At 48.0% G+C, this 20,137-nt stretch overlaps 1 protein-coding gene across 1 annotated transcript; it reads right to left on the reverse strand.

Moving 5' to 3' along the window:
- Positions 1–3,514: 3,514 nt before the first annotated feature.
- LOC143425260 (uncharacterized) lies at positions 3,515–19,359 on the reverse strand. The gene is made up of 7 exons (XM_076897924.1): positions 18,139–19,359; positions 8,642–8,888; positions 8,042–8,241; positions 7,688–7,891; positions 6,821–7,048; positions 5,538–6,001; positions 3,515–5,466 (listed from the first exon to the last, which is right to left on the reverse strand). The coding sequence occupies exons 1-7, from the start codon at positions 18,191–18,193 to the stop codon at positions 3,673–3,675; spliced, it is 3,192 nt and encodes a 1,063-aa protein (XP_076754039.1). The 5' UTR covers positions 18,194–19,359; the 3' UTR covers positions 3,515–3,672.
- Between the last annotated feature and the right edge of the window lie 778 nt (positions 19,360–20,137).

Below are 20,137 nucleotides of genomic sequence, written 5' to 3' on the forward strand. Positions count from 1 at the left end.
AATCGAAAGACGACTATATTTTCATCGAACTTTGTTGTTCACTCGAGTGAAGTAAGGGAAGGAGGGGCAAGGTCAGTATCAACGATCTTAAGACGCATCCACCGGTCGAGGTTCGATAAAAATATAGTCGAGCGTGAGTTCGGCGGACGCTTCTCTAAAATGTAGTAACCCGACTGTGATGTTTTTTGATAATCTACATACATTATTGACCCTAAACGCGACTATGTTCGACGAAGCTGTCGAAAGAGAGCGCTCGCCTTTGCCGCGCGACGATCGATCGTTTTCGACGACGTGTTTCTCACCGCGTTACCGCACTTTTAAAAACTTTTTACCCGACGCAATAGCCGGTCAAAATTTGGAACGAGACTCTCTCGCTTTAGATATACGCCCAGAGGATACGTACTAAATACATAGTTATCTCGCGCGAAAATGAAACGCCTCTTGCGTTTTAGTTTCAGAGATAGGATGGAGAACATTTTTCACGCGTCCCCCTAGCCGGTACGCACGATTTCAGGGATATCGAACGCGTATCGAGGGATTCGAGAGAAGCAATACACGTTTCATTTCGAGACTGCGGCGATCGAACGCCAAGTAGAAACGCTGCTCATATTCTTACCTTTTGCAGTGCCTCGCAGTTCCTAGTTAGCCACCTCCGTCCTTTAATCCACGTCAACCGAGTTTTTACCGATCACTAACGACGATCATAGAAAATCGACACGTGAACTCATCTTGTTGTATTAAACTCAACTACGTTTCTGATACGTTAAACGTAATCCCAACAAATCGGTCTCCTAATAGTTCCGTTCGTGTGTCCTTTACATTTCCTTTGAAAATGAAGTCGAGGTAGAGACACCGAGAACTACGACAGTGTACAATCGAAGGCGGCCTTTCCCCGTGTCAATTCCGATATTCAACCCTCAGGCAACGCGCCCTTCGTTCGCGCGTATTTTCCTCCGAATCTACCCGAACCGTGCGCGGGGGTTTAATTATCAATGGCTTCAATTTCCGAAACTTTTACGTTTTGTTTGTTTGTTTGCCCGTTTGTTTGCTCTTTCTCGCGTTCCTTCTGGTAGACGTCGATCGCGACGACGAAGTTTGCGAACTGCCGTCTTTTTTTGTACAATATCGGGTAAGTTGGTGAGGCGAGGAGGATTCGTCAGGGCCTACGCTGTGCTTATACCGAGTTTTTTAATTAACACTTCTGATCGAGCGAAGGATACTTCCCCGGCGCGACGCCCCGATGTCGCGCGTCGTAGATTAGTAGCTCAGGATACGAAACCGCAAGACATATAGTATATTTTGTTGACAGAGATACCGTGTCCTGAATATTTTTGTTGATACGAAAAAAACAATTGGAACGATTGCCCACGCGTACATGTACACGCGTATACACTGTGAGAAAGGGTGAGAAAGCGAGCGCGTGAAAGAGAGTAAATGAAACTGATCTAGTCAGTGTATTATCGTGGCGGCCTTATCTTTTTGTATGTCGTAGCGCTAATAACTTAAGTGTTCCAAGGAAAGTGAACAAAGCGTTAATAAAACAAAAAATGAGAGAGAGAGAGAGAGAGAGAGAAAGAGAGAGAGTGAGAAAGAGAGAGAGAGCAGAGCAAAAAGAAAAAAAAAGCGAATACTTCACTGAGAATGTTGATCAAGATAAATGGAACTCGGAATGCAAACGATCATTTGTCGAACGCGTGAATGACACGCGTGCGCGAATATTTAGAAACGTAAGAAACCGTACGAGCCCTTTGAACTGCCTCCTCGAGTTCGTCTCTCTGTCGCACGGTTGGACGCTTAGTTATTTAAGTTGGGTAATTGGAATTGGTCGATCCCCGAGGAGCTTAGCAGTGATAGCGAAGCGAACTCGACGTGGTATCCGGAGCGTATCGGTTTTTTTCTTTTAGCTACGCTGTGTTCTAAGTAGATACAGTATTCTTGACAAGATTCCCAATAAGCATGGAATTGCTTTCTTAATCTTGAATTCCCTTTCAATCTCTTTCACTCGACGTTTTAATTATTACTTTTTTTTTCTTTTTTTTTCTCTTGGTCCATTCGACGTCTTAGTCATCGTGACGTTTTATCATCGTGACCATTTGTAAAAATCCCTCTTTTAATCGTTTGCCGATTGTTCTTCCCTCGTTCTGTTGTCGATGTTGCCGTTCCTCTCTCGAGAGAACACTGTGCGTGCGTGACACCGTGGGAAAGTCGAGGACAATTTGGGTAACTACTATATATTGTATACATATTGTGTCGCTCATCGGCGTGAAGATCGTTTCGTCGCCCCGGTCGCGGGGCGAGTCGAACCAAATTTCTACTAGAATAATAGGCTACTATACCTTTTTACTTGTCAGAGTTCGTTCACGGGTTCTACTTGATAAGACTGCGTGTTTGTTAAATATGTACGTAAGTATGTAGTAAGTTCTCGATGGTTCGCAGTCCCTTCTTCCTTGCCTAACGGAATGCAACGTCGAAGACTATAGGAAGCCAACCCGTTTTCTTTTCTGTTTCGTCCCGTCGAGCTGATGCGAAAATAACGTTAAACGTTGCGTTCAAGCTTTTTTACTTTAAAGAGTATTAATATACTTAGGTCTTCCCTACTTATCGAGACGGAAATACTGTGTGTACCTGTTATTTTTGCATCGAGTCGATTTTTATTATAGAACGATGCGTGCTGTTTCGACGCGTCAATCGGTACCTGAAGAAACATTGAAGCAAGGACTGCGAATGGGTTATTTTTAATAGCCGCGGACATATCAGGAGTGGGCATATCCTGAAGAATTTCGTTGCTCGTGAAACGGTGTTTGCGAACAGGGATGAAGGGTGAAGAAGGATAGGGACTTTGTATGCGAGACAGAAAGAGAGAGAGAGAGAGTGAGAGAAGAGTGCGTGCGTGTGTGTGTATTACAGACGAAACGAGTAAAAGTATATAATATACATCGGAGTTGTAAGACCGAGAGGCGCATTTTTCTTCTTAAAAGAGGGTTATTTATTTTAAGTAAAAACAGGTATATCATAGCTCTACACATAGGAGTCCAATTTAAATCGTTTCTTCCATACTTCCGACTATCGTCCACGTGAACCACCGTGGGCGTGGCTCGCGTAGACGCACCAGCTGTACATATTATTACGAGGGTGCGGACGGAATGTAACGTCATTTCAGGGGGTCGTTACGCGATTTCTAACGTTCGGGTCGTTATATACAAAAATGGGATTTTTTCGCTCTCACGATCGTCCGTTCGACATAAATAAAACGCGATGGGGGAAAAGAATACAGATGACGATGATAATAACAATTCTAATAACTAAGAATTAAGAAGTGGTAACGAATGCGAAGAAAACAAAGATTTCAGCGAAGCTATATATATATTATATTATATATATATTGTAAAAAAATTCCTATATACAAAAATAAAGTTAAGGCTCCAATTTTTACCAAAAAAAAAAAATAAAAGAAAAACTTCTTCGAAGCGTTCTTTATAAAGCCATCGATTCCCAAGTGATCGATGCTACGCGCGATCGTCATCTACCTGCCGAGGGGTGGCTTCGAATGCAACGATCGATCGAGGAACGCTCGCGAGCGAACAAATTCGAAACGACGAACACGCGGAGTGAACGCGGGAATCGTGAACTTGTCAGAGTAGAAACGTGATCTAAATTGTCCACTTTTAGCGTTCAACGTTCCCTTTCGACGGAGAAGCGAGGCCTTCCTATGTCTTCCTCCGGTATCAACGGTATATACCTAGTCCTAGGATCCTTCTTCCTCTCGTACGCGTAAGGGAAGGCCATGCTTCTCCTCGTCGTGCTCCCGTCAGCTTTACTGTTGCTGCTTCTTGTCTGCTGTATCGGCTTGGGAATTCTTTGAATGTGAGAGTAAACAGGCGCGCTCGTGCGAGCTTCGTGAATGTCGTTCGAGCTCGTGGACGACGATTCTTTCGTTTCCGTGTCGATCAGAGGTATATACTTTCTCTCTTCTTTTTCAGAAGTGACAGCCTCCTGGGTGTCGGAGTCTCTGGTGTCCGTCACCGTCGCGGTATCCATTTGAGCGTCGAGCATCGCGCGAGGCAAACTAACCTCGTTAGAAAAGTTACCCGATGACTCTGTAGTCCGTAGTTCGTCGCTCTTGACGGTGATGGGCACCCAATCGTCCACCTCTGGTCGCAAACTACTGCTCTCCGAGATCGTCCGCGTCGACCAATTGTACTTATCGTACTCCCAATTCATAGACCTGGACACGTTCAAGTCTTTCCTCGAACTCGTGCCTGAGGATTCCATTGGCAGCCATTCGTTGCTCTCCGCGTCGATTTTCGTCGAATTCGCCCCGCTATCTTCCGAATAAACTGCCTCGACGATCGCAGGCACTTCCACCGATGCAACTTCGGAAGTATTCTTGATTCTTGTCATCTCTTCGGGAACAGACTCGGTGTTACCAATTTGCTCGTCCCGATTCTGACTCTCAAACCTCTCTCGATCGCTGTTCGTAGCGTACTCCGGTTCGATCGACCCTCGACGATCCTCCGAAGCGATCTCGCCCAACGGAGGAAAGTACTTGGGCTCCTCGTACCGCGTTCCAGTCACGAAACTGGGCGTGTATTGAGAAATTAAAGGAAGAAGCGTCTGCCTCGCGTATCGTTCAGCCTGTGCCAATATTCCTGCTAGCCTTTCCGGCAGAAACTGCACGGTGAACGATCTGGTCGTCGATGGAGCCTCCTGTATCTCGTCTCTCTGCTTCTCGCGAGTATGAGCTTCGTCCTTGATGTTCTGTCTCGCCGAGCGCGGCCTCAGAATGGGCTCCGTGATCTCCGGGAACTTCAACGATCTTCCCGTTTCCTTTTTATTTACCTTCAACACGGGTTCTCGGATTTCCGGTAGCGATTCCGTGGATGTGTCTACGGGAGGATTCGGGGGTTGCGTGTTCGCGAAGTAATTAGACCCGGAGAACCCTCTGCCCCTCTCGGAGTCGGAGTTCTCCAAGGAATTCGAGTCTCCATCAGCGGATATGTCGACTATGTTCCAAGGATTCGAGCTTCCGCGACGATTGTTCGCCTGGTCCTCGAAGCTGTTCGACTTGAAGTTCTCCTTCCCCTCGATTATCCTCAAGTTTTGCTCCTTGGTAAACGGACCCAGTCCCTTTGACGATGACGACGTCGTGGCTCGATGGTCCGTCGAGAACGTGTTCGAGTAACCGTCCTTCGCCTCGTAGTTCTGCTCTTTGGTGAACGGACCGATGCCAGCTTTGCTCTCTTGCAGCAGACGTCCCAAGTCCGGAGACGTCGCGTTCTCCGACTCCGCGGGGACGTTGCACTCGCCGGCGAAAAGAGGTAGGTACACGGGCTTGCCGGACTCTAAGCTCAAGCCTTTCCTGCAGACGGAAAGAGTTTTCCCGAAGCTGTCGACGATCGACACTTTGTCGATGCTCCAGGATACCAAGCCTGAGGAGATCCAACCGCTGTACGCCGTGTACTTGATCTGTAAACACGAACGAGAATGAGAAACGATCCACCTCAAAACCACTCCGTGAAAAGGTACCACCGTTTTACCTCGATAGCGTCGAAGTTAGAAATGGCAGGGTGCGGAACGACGATCTTTTGAAGGATCTTTCCAACCAGAAGCTCCTCGTCCTTCCGCGTCATCGCGAAGCTGTCGTTGAAGGATAATCCGTCGCCGACGAAGGTGACCTGCAGCTTGCCGTAACTTCGCGTAGGCCTCTCGCTGTGGCTGTTGTACACCTTCACCTGGTACTGGTGAGCGCAGAACGGCTCCTCGTCCCTCGTGACGAGGTAGAGTTGACCCCTGGCCGGCGACTCGTCGCTGTAGTAGCCCATGTCGCCGCATGGTCGGCCCGCGCCGTTCAACCCGCAGGGAAAGCACTCGCCGCGGAGCAGACCGTCGTATCCGTTGTCGCACGGGAACGCAGGGAACCGACACTTCGGGCTGACGGAGTCGGTGAACAGTTTGTACGCGCGTCGGTGGTTGCACAGCGATCTACCCTCGACGGCGCTCGCTGCAATTTAGAGAGCGACCCACCATTTTGGTTGCGTCTGACTTTCGCGGCGGAACGGGACCGTTTCGATACAGTTAATAGAGAGAGAGAGAGAGAGAGAGGCCCCAGATCTGCGAGCATTTGAATATTCATCGGCGATCGCTCGAATTGCAAATTTGACTCAACGACGCGCGCATCGTACAACTCGATGGGACGATGATTTACTGGAAACACGCGTCATCGGGAGCGCTCGATTCCCAGTAAAATTCCTAGACTGGTCGAGCTTTTTATGAATATTCATCTGCACATCTTTAGGCGACACTCGACGACGGGGCCACTGTGACCCGCTTTCTTTCGGGTAAATAATTCGATCCGCGTTGCGGAGAAGGTAACACTATCCCGAACGACGGATACTCGTGAAAAAGATCGCGACGCGCTTTCTAATCCATGATTTACCGAGTGCCTTTGATTAGGTTCTTCGTCGGCTGGCCGTAATGAAAACAAACAGCTGGCACAAGAAAGGATTAGGCAATGGCTGTCGTTAAACAGCGTTAAATTGTGAAAACTTCCGAGCACTCGTATCTTTTTCTTCCCCTCGTTTCTTCCTAGTTCCTCGTGGATTTAATTACGTCGAGGCGTAGCTACTTTTACGCGTGCGTTCCCGTCGCTACTATACTTTGTTTCGTTTAACATCACCACTGTGCTCTGATTGCGTTACACAGCGCGTGTGAATTCTTTTAAATACGAAGCAAATTTAGGTGGGATGCGTCGAGCGAACGAGGTGCATCAACTGAATGCATCGAGCGCAGCAAATTAGATTCCTCGACGTGAAACACTTACACCAGATGATGTCGGACACGGCGCCAAGGAAGAGATTCGAGCAGCCTGTTTGCATTCTGCCCCCGTTGGGGTAGAAGTCGACGTCGCCCATCGGCTGCCACGAGCCCAGACCACCGAGCAACAGTTGCTCGCCGTTGCTGTGGATCACGTCCACGAAGTTGGCATCCGTTTTATCGAGACGGGCCCTTGGGTCCTGAGACTCGAACAGCGGTCCGGCAGGATCCAAACCTGCGAACGATGACCATTAGTCGTTCCACGCGAAGTGAAAACAGACGTTATCCTTGAACGAGTGGACGCGGCAACATTGTGAATAACGAAATTAGCAGCAGGATAAGAAAAATTCCTCGATACTTGAATGCTTAATTAATTCTCGATGCGAGAACCAGTCGACGCGTGAAAAGGCTGAAGAAATGTCGCAGGCGTAACATATTAATGTCATACGTTATTGCAAAAGTCCTTGTTACAGTTTCTGGTGAACGGTAAATCGATTAAGAGACAAAACGGGGTCGCGCCACCTCTGCGTTTCAGTTTCGATGCCTACCGTTCGAATAAATCGCCTTAAGAAGCGTAACAATGTGAAATCGAAAGGTTCGTTCGACGCAAATAGGTACGAGCGGTCTCGACTCGAAGAAGAGTGAATAATTCAGAAACAAATCGACAATCGCCATCGGCTACTACGCTCAACTGAACTGGGACGAAACTGGTCCCCTTTTACCAAGCGTAGCAGCTCGAAGGATACCAAGATTGCAGCCGTTCGTAACACGTTGCACAATCCAACCGCGATAATTACATCGACTCGTAAACATCGAGCAAAAGAAGCGATCGTTAGCAATTTGCGAAACTCGTCGCAGTAAAGATTTCGCCTACCTGTGATTCTGGAGACGTTGCCCAATTCGGCTCCAGCGAATCCGGCGACGTGGGCGCCCAAACTGAAACCGATCAGGTGAACCCTCTCCAGCGGCACGTTCAAACTTTTAACCAGCTTGGCCAATTGTCGACCGACCAGGCGAGTATTGGCCGCCGCCCTCACGTAGTTGGGAACCGCGCTGCCCGGTCCCCAGTCGACGCACACTGAAAACACCTTTTCCTTCTGAGATGAGGCTTAAGCAAGATTTACTTTGAAAAATAACTTTTTACTTAAATTCGCCAGAAGAAGAAAAAAAAAAATAAGAAACGCGCTTACAGAGCGCACGTTCGCGAAAGTGAATCGCGTTTACGAACCTATGTTACATTCCTGCACCGTCATTAGAGCGGACCTCATTTCGTAGACCCAGACGTGGTCGCAGCTCGACCCGAACCCGTGTACGATCACCTTGGTCGGTAGATCGGGATCTATGGCACGGTGCGCGCTATCGTTTATATCGTCCGCAGGAACTTCCATCGGGATCGATCTCGCCTTCCTGCTGCCGTACACTAGAAATCTGAAACGCGGCGAATCGGAAACGAACCGTTTAGCCGTGCATTCCTCGTAGATCATCCGATGCCTCGGGCATCGATTCGAGTATCGATTGTATTCCTTAGGAAACAGGGGCACGAGTGCACGGAGGTTCGTTAACGCGTAATCGAGCTGGTCGTGGGTAAATATTCGCGTAGACAGTTTCACGCGATACTCGCTCCAAGCATCCTTTTGATCGCACTTGTTGCACGCGTTCTCCTTTCGCATCGAATCATCGCGCTCGCAACGAAATGTCACTTGATTCCCGGTGTCGACGCAGAGTAATAACGGGAATTATCGCGGGGAACGATGAAAGGAACGGGAACGCACGCTACGGGAGAAGAATCTGGGTGATCGGCGGAGAGGAGAATTCCTCCCTCGCATACCTAGTGCCGACGTCTTTCGGCGGCGACGGGAGCATTTCCAGGTAACTGAACGGTCCCGTGTCCTCGAAGCAGCCGACATCCTCGTAGCAAACTTTCGATATCTCCCTCTTGATCCTGTGATGCAATTGCTTTTGCAACGTCCACTGTCTCATCGATTCGACCACCGCGCGGAAGATTTCGGCATCGTTCTTCTCGTCCGCGGACTCGTCGAGAGGCATTGGCCATTCTTGCGCCACTGCCCGCTCTCCTGCGAAAGTGACCATTTTCAATTACAACGATTCCTCATCGAGATATATACAATATATATACATTATCCCATCGAAGCGTTCTGACAAGGTAATCGCTTCTATTTCTCGTAATGCAAGAAATAAATAGACCCAGTTTCCGCTGGTTAAACTACCATCGAACGGCTCGCGATACGCTAGCCGATAAAAAAGACCCAGCTACCCAGAAATTGTGGGAAACAAAGTCGAAGTTCAAAGACTGGTCGACTGCACGCACCGCAGACTGGATTGATAGATTCGTGCGAAGCTTTGTAACGGTTTCCTCGGCTCGTTGCGCTGTTATTAGCATAACGCCTGAATAACAATCTCCTGGAACGCGAGGCGATACATATTTCATATCAGCTCCGTCACACCGATCAAACTCGGCAAGTAAGCCAAAATCGTCTTCCTTCTCTCACGCCTGTCTGTCGCGTTTAAAAGAGGAAGGTCGAATAATGGAGGGGCCAAAATCGAGAATCTGTGCGAAGGGAAAGTCAGACGAGATCGATAAGTCGATCTCGCAACTCCGAGCAGCCAACGAGCATTAGGAAACAGCAAGCATCGCTTGATTTATGGAGCCGTGGATATCGCGTGTGGAAGCTGCAATTAGCCTTGTAACGATCGAACGCCCCAAAGACCTTTGGTCTCGCTCGACTCTCGTACGCGTTACGCTTTCAATTACGATACCGTCGATAATCGAACGATCTAATCGTTCATTAGCGAACGAGGTCTTCTTACGTCGCGCGCTGTCGATTTTTCCATCACACGCCTATCGCGTTCGAAGGTGAATTTTTCTTGCTCGCGTTGCGGGAACGCGTCTCGCTTGAAGATCGGTGGCACCTGTCGGCACCGGTGACCGCGGTTCGAGTAGTTACGATCTCGATCCGCGATTGCGAGCGTCTCCTGAACTTACGACCCAGATCCGCGAGCCGATGTAAAAAACGCTGGGAAGGCAAGGGCCTCGGGCCAACTAGCTCTTGGGCAACGGTTCTGCGAAATCTTGGGAAATCTGCGGGGCGGCCAGGATCGCGAGTAACGGCCGATTCAAACGTTCATCGATAGCAGAACGATCCAAAGTTTCTCGAAAGTTTAACCGCGACACGAAACTTTCCGCCTCTCCGTCGGAAAAGCGTCTCGTTTCGATCGATCGCGAACCGCCGCCGAGGTGCTCGTAAAAGTAAGATGGGAAGGAAAATCCGGCGAAGAAAGTTGCTCGGGTCGCGAAGGCCGCGGGTGAATCGCGATAAGAAAGAGAAACTGTTCTTTTTTCGTTCGCACGGTTGATTATCTCGTTAGAGATCGGAACGCGGCGTATTCGGCGGCGATAGGCGAATAGACGGAGGAGTCCCGCGGACGAACCGATCAGACCAGTCTGGCCGTGGAGAAATTCGGAAAAAGAAAGCCCGGTGTCGAACGGATCGACTGTTAATGGTCAGCTGGATAGGAGAGCGGTTCGAGTAGCTCGGGTTTTTGCTCGTCGAACGACCGTTCGGTAAAAAGAGCCAGGGAGAGGCATGGAAAAGGGAAATCAGGACTGGCCGTGGATGCGGCTGAGTCGAACTGTATAAATTCTATTTGTGAAACAACTAATAATTCAGATGCTACCCGCCTAGCTGTCTAGCGACGACTAGCGCAGAGGCTGTGTCAAGGTTCCTATGACCGTTTTACGCATCGACAATGATAATTAATACGTGCCTTGTTGGCATTGTTGGCAACGAGTCGAAAATTAAGCCACTGGTTTCCTCGTGGTTTCCGCGTGATGGTCGCTGGGCAAACCCAGCGAAATGGAGGAATTCCACTTCGCGGTGATTGTGACATCACGGTAGCTCGAGCGAGGATACGTTTTGGTCAGACGAACGGGTAATCATCGCGGAACCCCCTCACTTTTCGACGAACCGTTCTCGCGGCCGATTCCTCGACGAGAAAACCGCAATCGTCGCTGGGAAATATATGAATAGCTGTAAACGGATCGCATTTGCAAAATCGTCGATTACGTAGCCGATAGAATCGTTAGATTGCTCGGAAAGTGTGCATCCGGCGCGACAGCGAATCGCTCGACCCTCCCTCGTCCCATTTACCAACGGAATACCGTAAGAACGATGGCTGCCGGGTCGGCAGTTTTACATAATCCGCGGAAAAATTCTCCCGTGATTACGAAATAATAAAATTTCTTTTTCGTCCACGTCCGGCTTGTACAGTCCGATCCTGCAAGAACAGAATCCGGTGATCTTGTTTGGTTTGTTGAATAACGTAACGAGAGAGAAACGGCGAAAGAAGTTAGCTCGCAATGATTACGAAGATTCAATTGTTTTAGACAAAAAAATTTTCATCTCGTTTCTACGTTCGATAGGTTTTCTGACAACCTGTCATAATAAACCATGAATACTTGTACCGTGACTGAAAGTGTCTATTTGACGAACGACCATGCGGTAATCTGGTACTTTCATTCGATCGAAGGATACGTTATTCTCGTGTCCACGTCGCGAGTGTTATCGATTGGATGAATAAAAGCGTAGCTAAGCAGATCGACATCAATCGTATACGCAATCGATTTTCATCGTAGATGATTCCCAGGACGACACGATCGGGAGCGTTTCGAAATCGCTTCGCAGCGCTACGTTACTTCACCTTCATTAACCGTAATGGGACTGCGATCAGTTATGGTATGCGCTCGCAGTGTCGCAATCGAGGCGTTTCAATTAATAATTCGAGTCTGATAATGCGCTAGGTCGGTCTAGAAACCCGCATCACTTTTTAACCAACGAGAGCGTCGAATGCGCATAATGAGCCCTGATTTCAATCGAGATGCTCGAACCGCCATTACATCTGACGACAGCACTCGTCGCGCGTTCATCTGGTGTACATGCAATAGAAACTGGTGCCCGGAGTAGGCGTTGCGTTCAGAACGATCGTGCATCGAATATCTAGGTAGGTGAAACATCGGGGATTTAACGGTACAAAGGCACTCCGAAGGTTTCCTGCAACGGAATTCCCACATAAATGACTCCTCCATTGTCGCAATACCGATAGCTTACGGTCAGATAAATGGTTTTCGTGGTACACACCGGATGGAACTCTGCTGACACAAATTTGCACAGATTTACAAACTTGTTGCCACTCGATGCACCGCGTCGTACGTGTTATTCATCAAAACTCGCTCTTACGGTGTTTCCTGTCACTGAGAGTATATAATTAAGTCACGAATCTTCATCGTTACGCCAACAAACGGATCCTCGATTCTTCCTCGGTTCTCCATTGAATATTAAAATTGTTTACGCATTGTACACAGGTTTATGCAATTTATTGCTGGGAAACAAAAGGACAGGAAGTCCGACAGAGACGAATCACTCAACGAGCTTACTTGCGTAACGTTGCAGCATTGTTTCGTCCAGATCGGTCGCGATATACCGCGAGCAAATTCGATCGTTTCCACGACGGCATCGCGTCGGGACAAAGGTGCGACGAAAGAGCAGTTTCTCGTGTGAAAATCGTCAAGTTTGCCACATATGGGTCAACCCGTAGATACAGTTTCGCTCGCGCGAGACGCGATCGAATTTTCGAACGGATATTCAGTAACAACGTTAATTAAACAACGAGGAGAAGGGCCGATCTTAGAATCGGATAGCGTGGCATAGTTTCCAGTGAGTCGAGATCACTGAACTCTAGCAGCGCAGCAGGACGTTCTTTTATCCAACGATCGTTGTACACCAATCTCCTCAACTCACTTTTCACGACCCAAATCTGGAGATCGAGACACATACGAATGTGGGCCAATACGTTCGTGGAATAGAGAGGTTGGTTGGCGAACAGGTGGGGAAGAGTAATGTTCTCTGCTCGTATCTGCCGACAGGGCGAACTTTTCGAACGGTACGCAGCATACACGCCTGCGATCCTTTCGTCCAGATTTTCGAACGCCATTTCTACGACAAACGTCGAACCGCGGAACCGTTACGGTGCTCTTTCTACTCGGACACTCCGGTGTCCCTATGCCCCTGACCTTAAAACTGAATTCCCAGCCTGGCACCGAGAGAAACCCGTTACGAAACTCCGCGTCTGATCTCGGTGCAGGTTTACTGCGTCGAACAGGATCTCGAAGTCTGGTATCGATGAATGACTCAGAGCAGAAGGAAGTAAAATCGCCTCGATGACAGAGAGAAATGGACGTTCGTCGATGAGGAGACCGGAGGAGAAACGGTCGATCGTCGAAGCTCTGAATTAGCGTTGGTTGACGAGGGAGCACAGCTTGAAAGCGAAAAGAAACCGATCGAAGCGTACGGATGGTCTATTCAGAGGCTTTTATTGTCCCAGGAGGAGAGAGCGGGAAAGGTGAGAGGCAGGGTTTCTCGCGATTCGAGTGTGCGATGATGGACACGACGGAAGGAATGATTTTGCATCTGAATGGATCCACGCGGAAAGTGGAGGCGCCGCGTGACGGTAGTCGTCGATGAAAGTAACCGATCCTTGCGACTACGCCTTTCTCGTTTCACTGTTAACCGACGTATAATAAATCCACTCTCAAGGTTCTCGCTCGTGGTCAAGAGCATAAATTGTATCACCAGCGTCGTTTCTCGGACAATCGATAACGTTTGCTGGGTGAAATGTTTCCTGAAGAAGAGTTGGAAGAAACGCGTCGGACGCGAATGAACCCGAGGTGAATCGCGGGGATAAACGCGAGAGAACCGGATGTGGCCACGCGTGGCTGTAAATCGCTGGTACGACAGCAGTTAGAGGAACTCGGAAGATCGGCGAACGGCTCTCACTGGTCGGATCGAGCAGCGTTGAATTTCTAACCGGAAGCCAGCCAGTTAAGGAGGAAGAGTGGAGGAGCGGGAAGTCGACAATGGCTATCCGTTTCTTTCGCAATTTAGAAGAAACGATGACCGTCGGTCTTGGGCCCGAACGCTGCTCACGTTTCCCTTTTCTATCCCGGAAATCCGATCGTGTACTTTTTCTGCGTCGCGAGTATCGTCGAGGGAACGGGAATGTCTCTCCCTCTCTGGAATTGTTCGACTTCTCAACGGAGAAAGTCAAAGACGGCGTTTCGTTCTTTATTTTTCGTAACTGTAACAAACTGTAACCGTCGGATAGGTCGATAGTCAAGGTCCGACGGAGTAAAACGAAACGGCAATAAATAGGGGGGAAAGTTGGCGGAGGCGGTGAACGGCAATAAAAGATGTGAAAATTACATTTTTCGAGTAAATACCGTCTAACGATAATTGGAGGAGGGTGCGGCTCGAGTATAACGCTTTCGAGAGTAACTCTTCTCTCCTTGTTCGGCACTCGAACGTTTCTTCAGCGTCGAGTGAAGTACTATTTGTCTTCGCGAAGACGACGTCTAAAAATATATTCGCTCGGCGGTAGACTCAGGAACAGTGAAAGTACTTCTACGATTCGGAATGTCTCAAACCAACTACTTCGATACGATGAATTTTTGTTATTCACATATCGATGCTCGAGATATATCTGGCTGTGTATCTACTAATACGCAGTGCGAGCTTCCGCTGTGAGGATGAATCGCGAAGAGGATCCGTGAAGAGAGCGGTAAGAAAGAAAAAAAAAAGGAAACGAATACCGTTTATCGGAGAAAGTACTCGCCAAGTTGGACTTTAGAAATTCTCGATCTCTGCCTACGCATCCGAAGACGCACAAACGTGTTCTACAACGATCCTGCTATAATATGTCGGCTTGTTCCATCGGTCCGCGTCCACTATCTCTTCTAGTCTCTTCTCGCTCGATCTACCAAGCAAAACTGTGTTAATCCGGAACGAGAGATTGGCAAATACTTCGATCCCCGCATCGATTACGAGTGGGTCGAAGCAAGAACGTAAAAGTTGATCGATTAAAAAATTCTGAAATTCCGTGAAATCGAGGAAATGCCAGTCATCGAGCAATTATACGTCGTTGGTAGATCGAGGAGAAAATACACGGTTCGCTTAAAGTGAACAATACAAATTGCCATTCGATCGGTGATCCAGCAAATTCTGATTTATACTTCTCGTCTCGCTTTCAATTTTGTTGAATCGAACGAGGCTCGATCGAAACGAAGCGCAAGTATGAAAAGAATCGCGTTTGGAACGACACGCGGATGGCAAGGAAGTTGTTACTCTGTCAAATCTTAATTAAGACCGTTCTCTATCACGCTAAGTAGACCACGGTACTTCCAACAATGATATAACGAGTAATGTACAATACATTTACCGGAAACGAGCGATTATCTATGCCCATGTCCTTCGAGAACGCTGGAATAAGGAAAGACGGATCCGAATAGAAGGGTCGCGAACTTGCCTACGATTCACGCAGTGTACGATCACGGAAGAATTGTTGAAAACCAAAAATCGCTTCCTCGTGCTCACAGAGAACGCCTAATTGTTTCGCTACGGAACGATTACCTTTTACCCGAACCGCAACACGTAACCAACGTAATTGAAATCTTTCTGCACGATGGATAATGGGAGTGTCATTGATCTCGAAAGAAGCCAACGCTTGGACCTTGACGGGGAACAAATTACGCGGCAGACGTCAATTTTCTCGTCTGCAGCGAAGTCATCGTCGCATCATCGACTTCTCGCGTTCCGTTCTCGTTCACAACGTAATCGGGATCTCGGACCATTCCAGTTTTCTTCCTTCCTGTTCCTCTTTCCGTTCGCCGTCGCAACGCTGCCTGTTTCCGGTCCGTTGGCCGCGATGACACGAAATCACAGTCGGAGACGCAATTAGTCGGGCAGACGTGCAACAACGGAAAAGGGAGGAAGCGGTTCGTTGTCCCTGGGCGACTGTGGAACGGTATTTCAAAATTACTTTGCACCTCGATGGACACCTACAACCGCGCGAATCGCGCCGCGACTTTCTACTTAGCCGATAAGTCGTATTTTATTGGTAACCACGTGCTGGAAACGGGACGAACGACACTAAATTTGACTATACATTAAACGATCTCCTCTTTCACCCGTGGCAATCTACGTCGACTCCTATATACGTGTATTTGCATACCACTTTTCCGATTTGCATAAATGTGAAATTCGTCGAGCGCGTCAGGCGTCGAAACGCAGAAATTTGCAACGCGAGGATCGATCAGCTATCTGGCTCCGTTTTAACGGTGAACTTAAAACAGTTCCCCCTCGAGAGGATGTCCCAATATTTTAATGACCCACTGCCGAATGCTGTTCACCGGTGAATCATTTGAATGCCGGTGCGTCAGGCGACTGGGTCACGAAACTGCGAGGGTCTCGCGTGCAAACCGATTCGAGCCGGGCGACTAGTTCGACACGCGCGATCCTACGATCCTCCTTCGCCGAGAGAAATTACGCACACGGAGAAAGGCGGCTGGATCGCGGAATTCTACGCGAAAAAGGGTCACAGATCCGTCATGAGTCAGTTGACGAACCCGATTCGAGTTGAGTGGCGAGAACGTGACACTTGCGTCAGAGAAATTAGGCGCGCGACGCGCCGCGATCGAAATCTGAAGCCGTACGGTCGCGTGGATCCTCGAGGATCGAGAACGAAGGAGTCGCGAAGTACCCGCAGTCCGAAAACTGCGTTTCCGCGCGCTTCGAAAGTAGGCTGTTACTGAAAAAGAAAGCGTTTGCGCATCATTTTCATTGTTTTGATATGTAGAGTAGATTCTGCGTGAAAATGCATCGAATTAATTATAAAAGAAAGCAATTAACGGAGGAAGTCTTACGAGCATGCGAGATTTTCCTCGTCGTTTCCGAAACTCTTCCTCACTCTCCTCGCTATCCGACATACTGATCGAGTAATTTCGAATTCGTGTATTCTTTCGTTTGTTTAAACATCTTTGAACAACGACGATCGAATCCAGCCTGTTCGGGACAAGGAACGTAACTGGATCCAGTTTCACGGTCACGGACATAACATGAATTTATTCTCGTACAGAGTTGTCTCGTATGGTCTTGTATTATACAAACTATGATCTATTAGACTGTCTGCAGGGCATAAAAAGTTCCTCGAGCTCTGTCTTTTTCAGTCGTCATCGAGGTACTGTGCAATTAGTTGTTACAACAGTGGAAACCTTATTACCCCAATCGCGCGCAAAACCCGCTTGCTCTTTTTCGTCGAACGAAACGTAGACCTCGTCTTCGCGGTTGAATTTTTGCGAAATTTCATTGTCCCATCGCGGGGAGCACTTTCACGGCACGAGGAAATTTGTCTGCGAGTTCCGTACGGGTGCCAGAGTGACTTTTCGAGAGAATTTGCATGAAGCGTGCGCGATGCGTGCGTATAATATCAGAACAGCAACGACAGAGTCGCTTTCACTGACTATGAAATAACTGGCGTTCTCACGAGCTGTCCGTGAAATTCGTACCTAGACCGAGTTTTCATCCCTGTCGCGGTTCACTGTTCCCACGTAACCGATTGATGGTCGTGGAATGCGAATCGCGAAGGAAACGCTTGCAATCTTTTCTAATTTCCATCACCAAGCTGTATCGAAAGGACGATCGTTTTGTGAGCGTGACGATGATTAATTTAGCGAACGAAAAATTCGTGATCACTCGATCTGGAAAGGTTCTTGAAATGATACCTTCTGATAGTACGAGTTACGAGGGAAAAGTTCCTTGGACCTCGCCCAATCACGCAAGTGAAAACAGGCGTTAGCGGTCAGACGCCGGTTAAGAAACACGCTTAAAATTTTAGACGACGTCGACGATGACCTCAGCGTCCGATTACATGATTAAATAATTGTCCTCGATTCGTTAACGGTTCATAAAACGGAATTTACCAAGTGTACGTTAGGAGAATGAAGAAGCGCCGTGATTGAGGATAACAAAAGTAAGTCACTCGAACGCTACGTGTTTGCCTCGTTCGATGGGCAAGCACTCGATCAAACCTTTTCATCGTACATCCTGTTACGTATTATGAAATCTATCCGATAGCGAAGCGCGGCAGTTTTTAGTTGGGAATACTACGAATTTGTTTTAGAAATTGTTTAGAAAGCCACGACTAGAAAGCAATTAACCTTTCCACAGTGTAATGAGATGACGAGGAATACAGAAGAAGAATTCAAAGGATATTTATTTTTAGTATGTTTTATGCTAGATTAATATATGTCAATTTATCTATTGAAGCGTCAAGAATCTCATTCGTCATGTTCACGGGGGCAGTGGAACTCGAGAAGTAAAATTTATACTGCTCTACATTCGATGACTTGCAACCTCACCCTCGTACGCGTACATCAAGCGGCACGAAAGGGTTGTTAAAATGTTTAAAAAAACGTACCATAAAGACTGATGCATCCGAGTATCCAGAAACACAACAAGAGTTTGCCAATCATCTCACGTTCGTGGCCCAGCTGGAAAGACGAGTTCTTCTCAAAAATCCATCGTCCGCGTGTACCGGTTCGAAAATCCAAGGAGAGCACGTGTTCGCCGGTCACGGCAAGAAACTTGGAAACGCGCAAGGGTCAGCGTGCTTTCATTCTCTAATTCGCTTCGTTGCCGGACGAGAGATAATGGTAAACGACGGCGTAACTATAAAACACTTGAAATCGAGTGGAAATAAAGAGCCGATCGATCGGAGCAGTCGTGATTCGACTCGTCCGACGAAGCGTTACAATTTTCCGTCTGCCTCCGACGATTTCTCCTGCTCGTCGAATGCTCCGGTGCTCCGCTTGACCCCTCAGGATTCGATCTTCATTCTCAGCCGTTTTTCTGCCTCGAATCGCAGTTCTACTTTCTTAATTAAGCTCGATTTTCGGTAAACGCGACTACCACGGTTCGATGAACCGTTTGCGATTTCGAGGGAGAGAAGGCTCGTGAAGGAAACGAGGCCGAATTCGACGAGTCGTGATTGTCAAGGAGAGACGCTTTTTTTCACCTGGCTGAACTCTTCAACTTCTCCTGCTTTCTCCTTCTAAAGGCTCGGCGCACTTTAAATGCTCGTACAGATATGCTTCCACGATCGTTCACTCGGCTGGCAGAAATACTGTTGGCGTGGTTCATCGATCGCTGGCAATCCGGACACTTCAGCGATGGAATCACATCATCGAATCGTGGGAAATCGATAAAAGCGACGTCGTTTCATTTTTTATTGTCGACAATTGAATTCGCGATCGATTTGCTTTCCCGGCGAATGGATCGGTCTCTCCTGTCGATGGAAATCCAGAATCGATCCCGATCACCAAATTTATCACGCGATACTGCGCGGATTTCGCGTTTTCATTGTCCGGATCGCTTTTCAAGCGATCTCGAGGCTCGGTTTTCACGGAGCGGCTCACTCCGGCAAAACGAGAGGCCTGGAGTGCCAGCAGAAACTAAGAGAGAGTTCGAGCGATCGTGCTACACCTGCAGGAACACCAGAGCTGCTACCTCGTGGCCTACTATAACAGAACTGACTCCCACCATGGTGTTGCCGTGTCTCTTTACTTGCCATAAGCGAACGGTGTTTATTCGCTGTGTTAATCATCGGCGAGCATTCCCTCCACAGCGCATATCCTGAGGACGTCGTTCGTCGATGACTTTGCATCTCTGTCCGCGTCCGCTGAGCGTACGAAGGGTTTCGTTGCCGCCACCCTTCGAATCTTTTAAATTTAGAAGCTCACCCCTAAACGCACAATTTGATACACTTTGTGTTTAATTATCGAATAAAATTAGCGAATCGAATTTTGAATACACAACAGGTTCGGAACGTTCGAGCGAACGACAGCGATCCCTTGTCGCGTAAAATAATTATAATCGTAAGCGTGCGACGAGCCGCTGCTATTCAATTCTTAAAACGTTCTACCACCTTACGGACAGCTCCTACGCTGCATGCCGTTGTCTAAGAAAGGTCACAAAATTTTCTTGGGTTGTCGCAATAGAGGAGTTTCACTACTATCGAAAGCGTCCGCACAATCACACGCGTACATGCAAAGAAGGCATTACTAAATATTATATCATCGCACCGAGACCGAAAATGGACTCCCGGCTATCCCTTCCCGCGATAGAAAGGTTCGTGGCTTGCTTTCGCGAACAAATGCTAATTATAATCGGTTAATGCGGTAAACTGGGCAAAATTTTTACGCACGCGAAATAACACTTGGTCCGCAGTATACCTACTCGTTTCCTAAACGATGAAAGTTATTTTCGGTCTTTTTGACATCCACTGGTACTTTCGAGCGGCCACTTTCGTTACTTTCGATTGTTTCATTTTTTCTTTGCGGTTCTCTTCGACAATTAGCGATAATTAACGTACAGATCGACAGAAGTAAGTCTGTGTATTCAAACGCGATGGTCAGAGA

This window comes from Xylocopa sonorina, chromosome 7 (genome assembly GCF_050948175.1).
Source record: "Xylocopa sonorina isolate GNS202 chromosome 7, iyXylSono1_principal, whole genome shotgun sequence".
NCBI classification, from domain to species: Eukaryota; Metazoa; Arthropoda; class Insecta; order Hymenoptera; family Apidae; genus Xylocopa; species Xylocopa sonorina.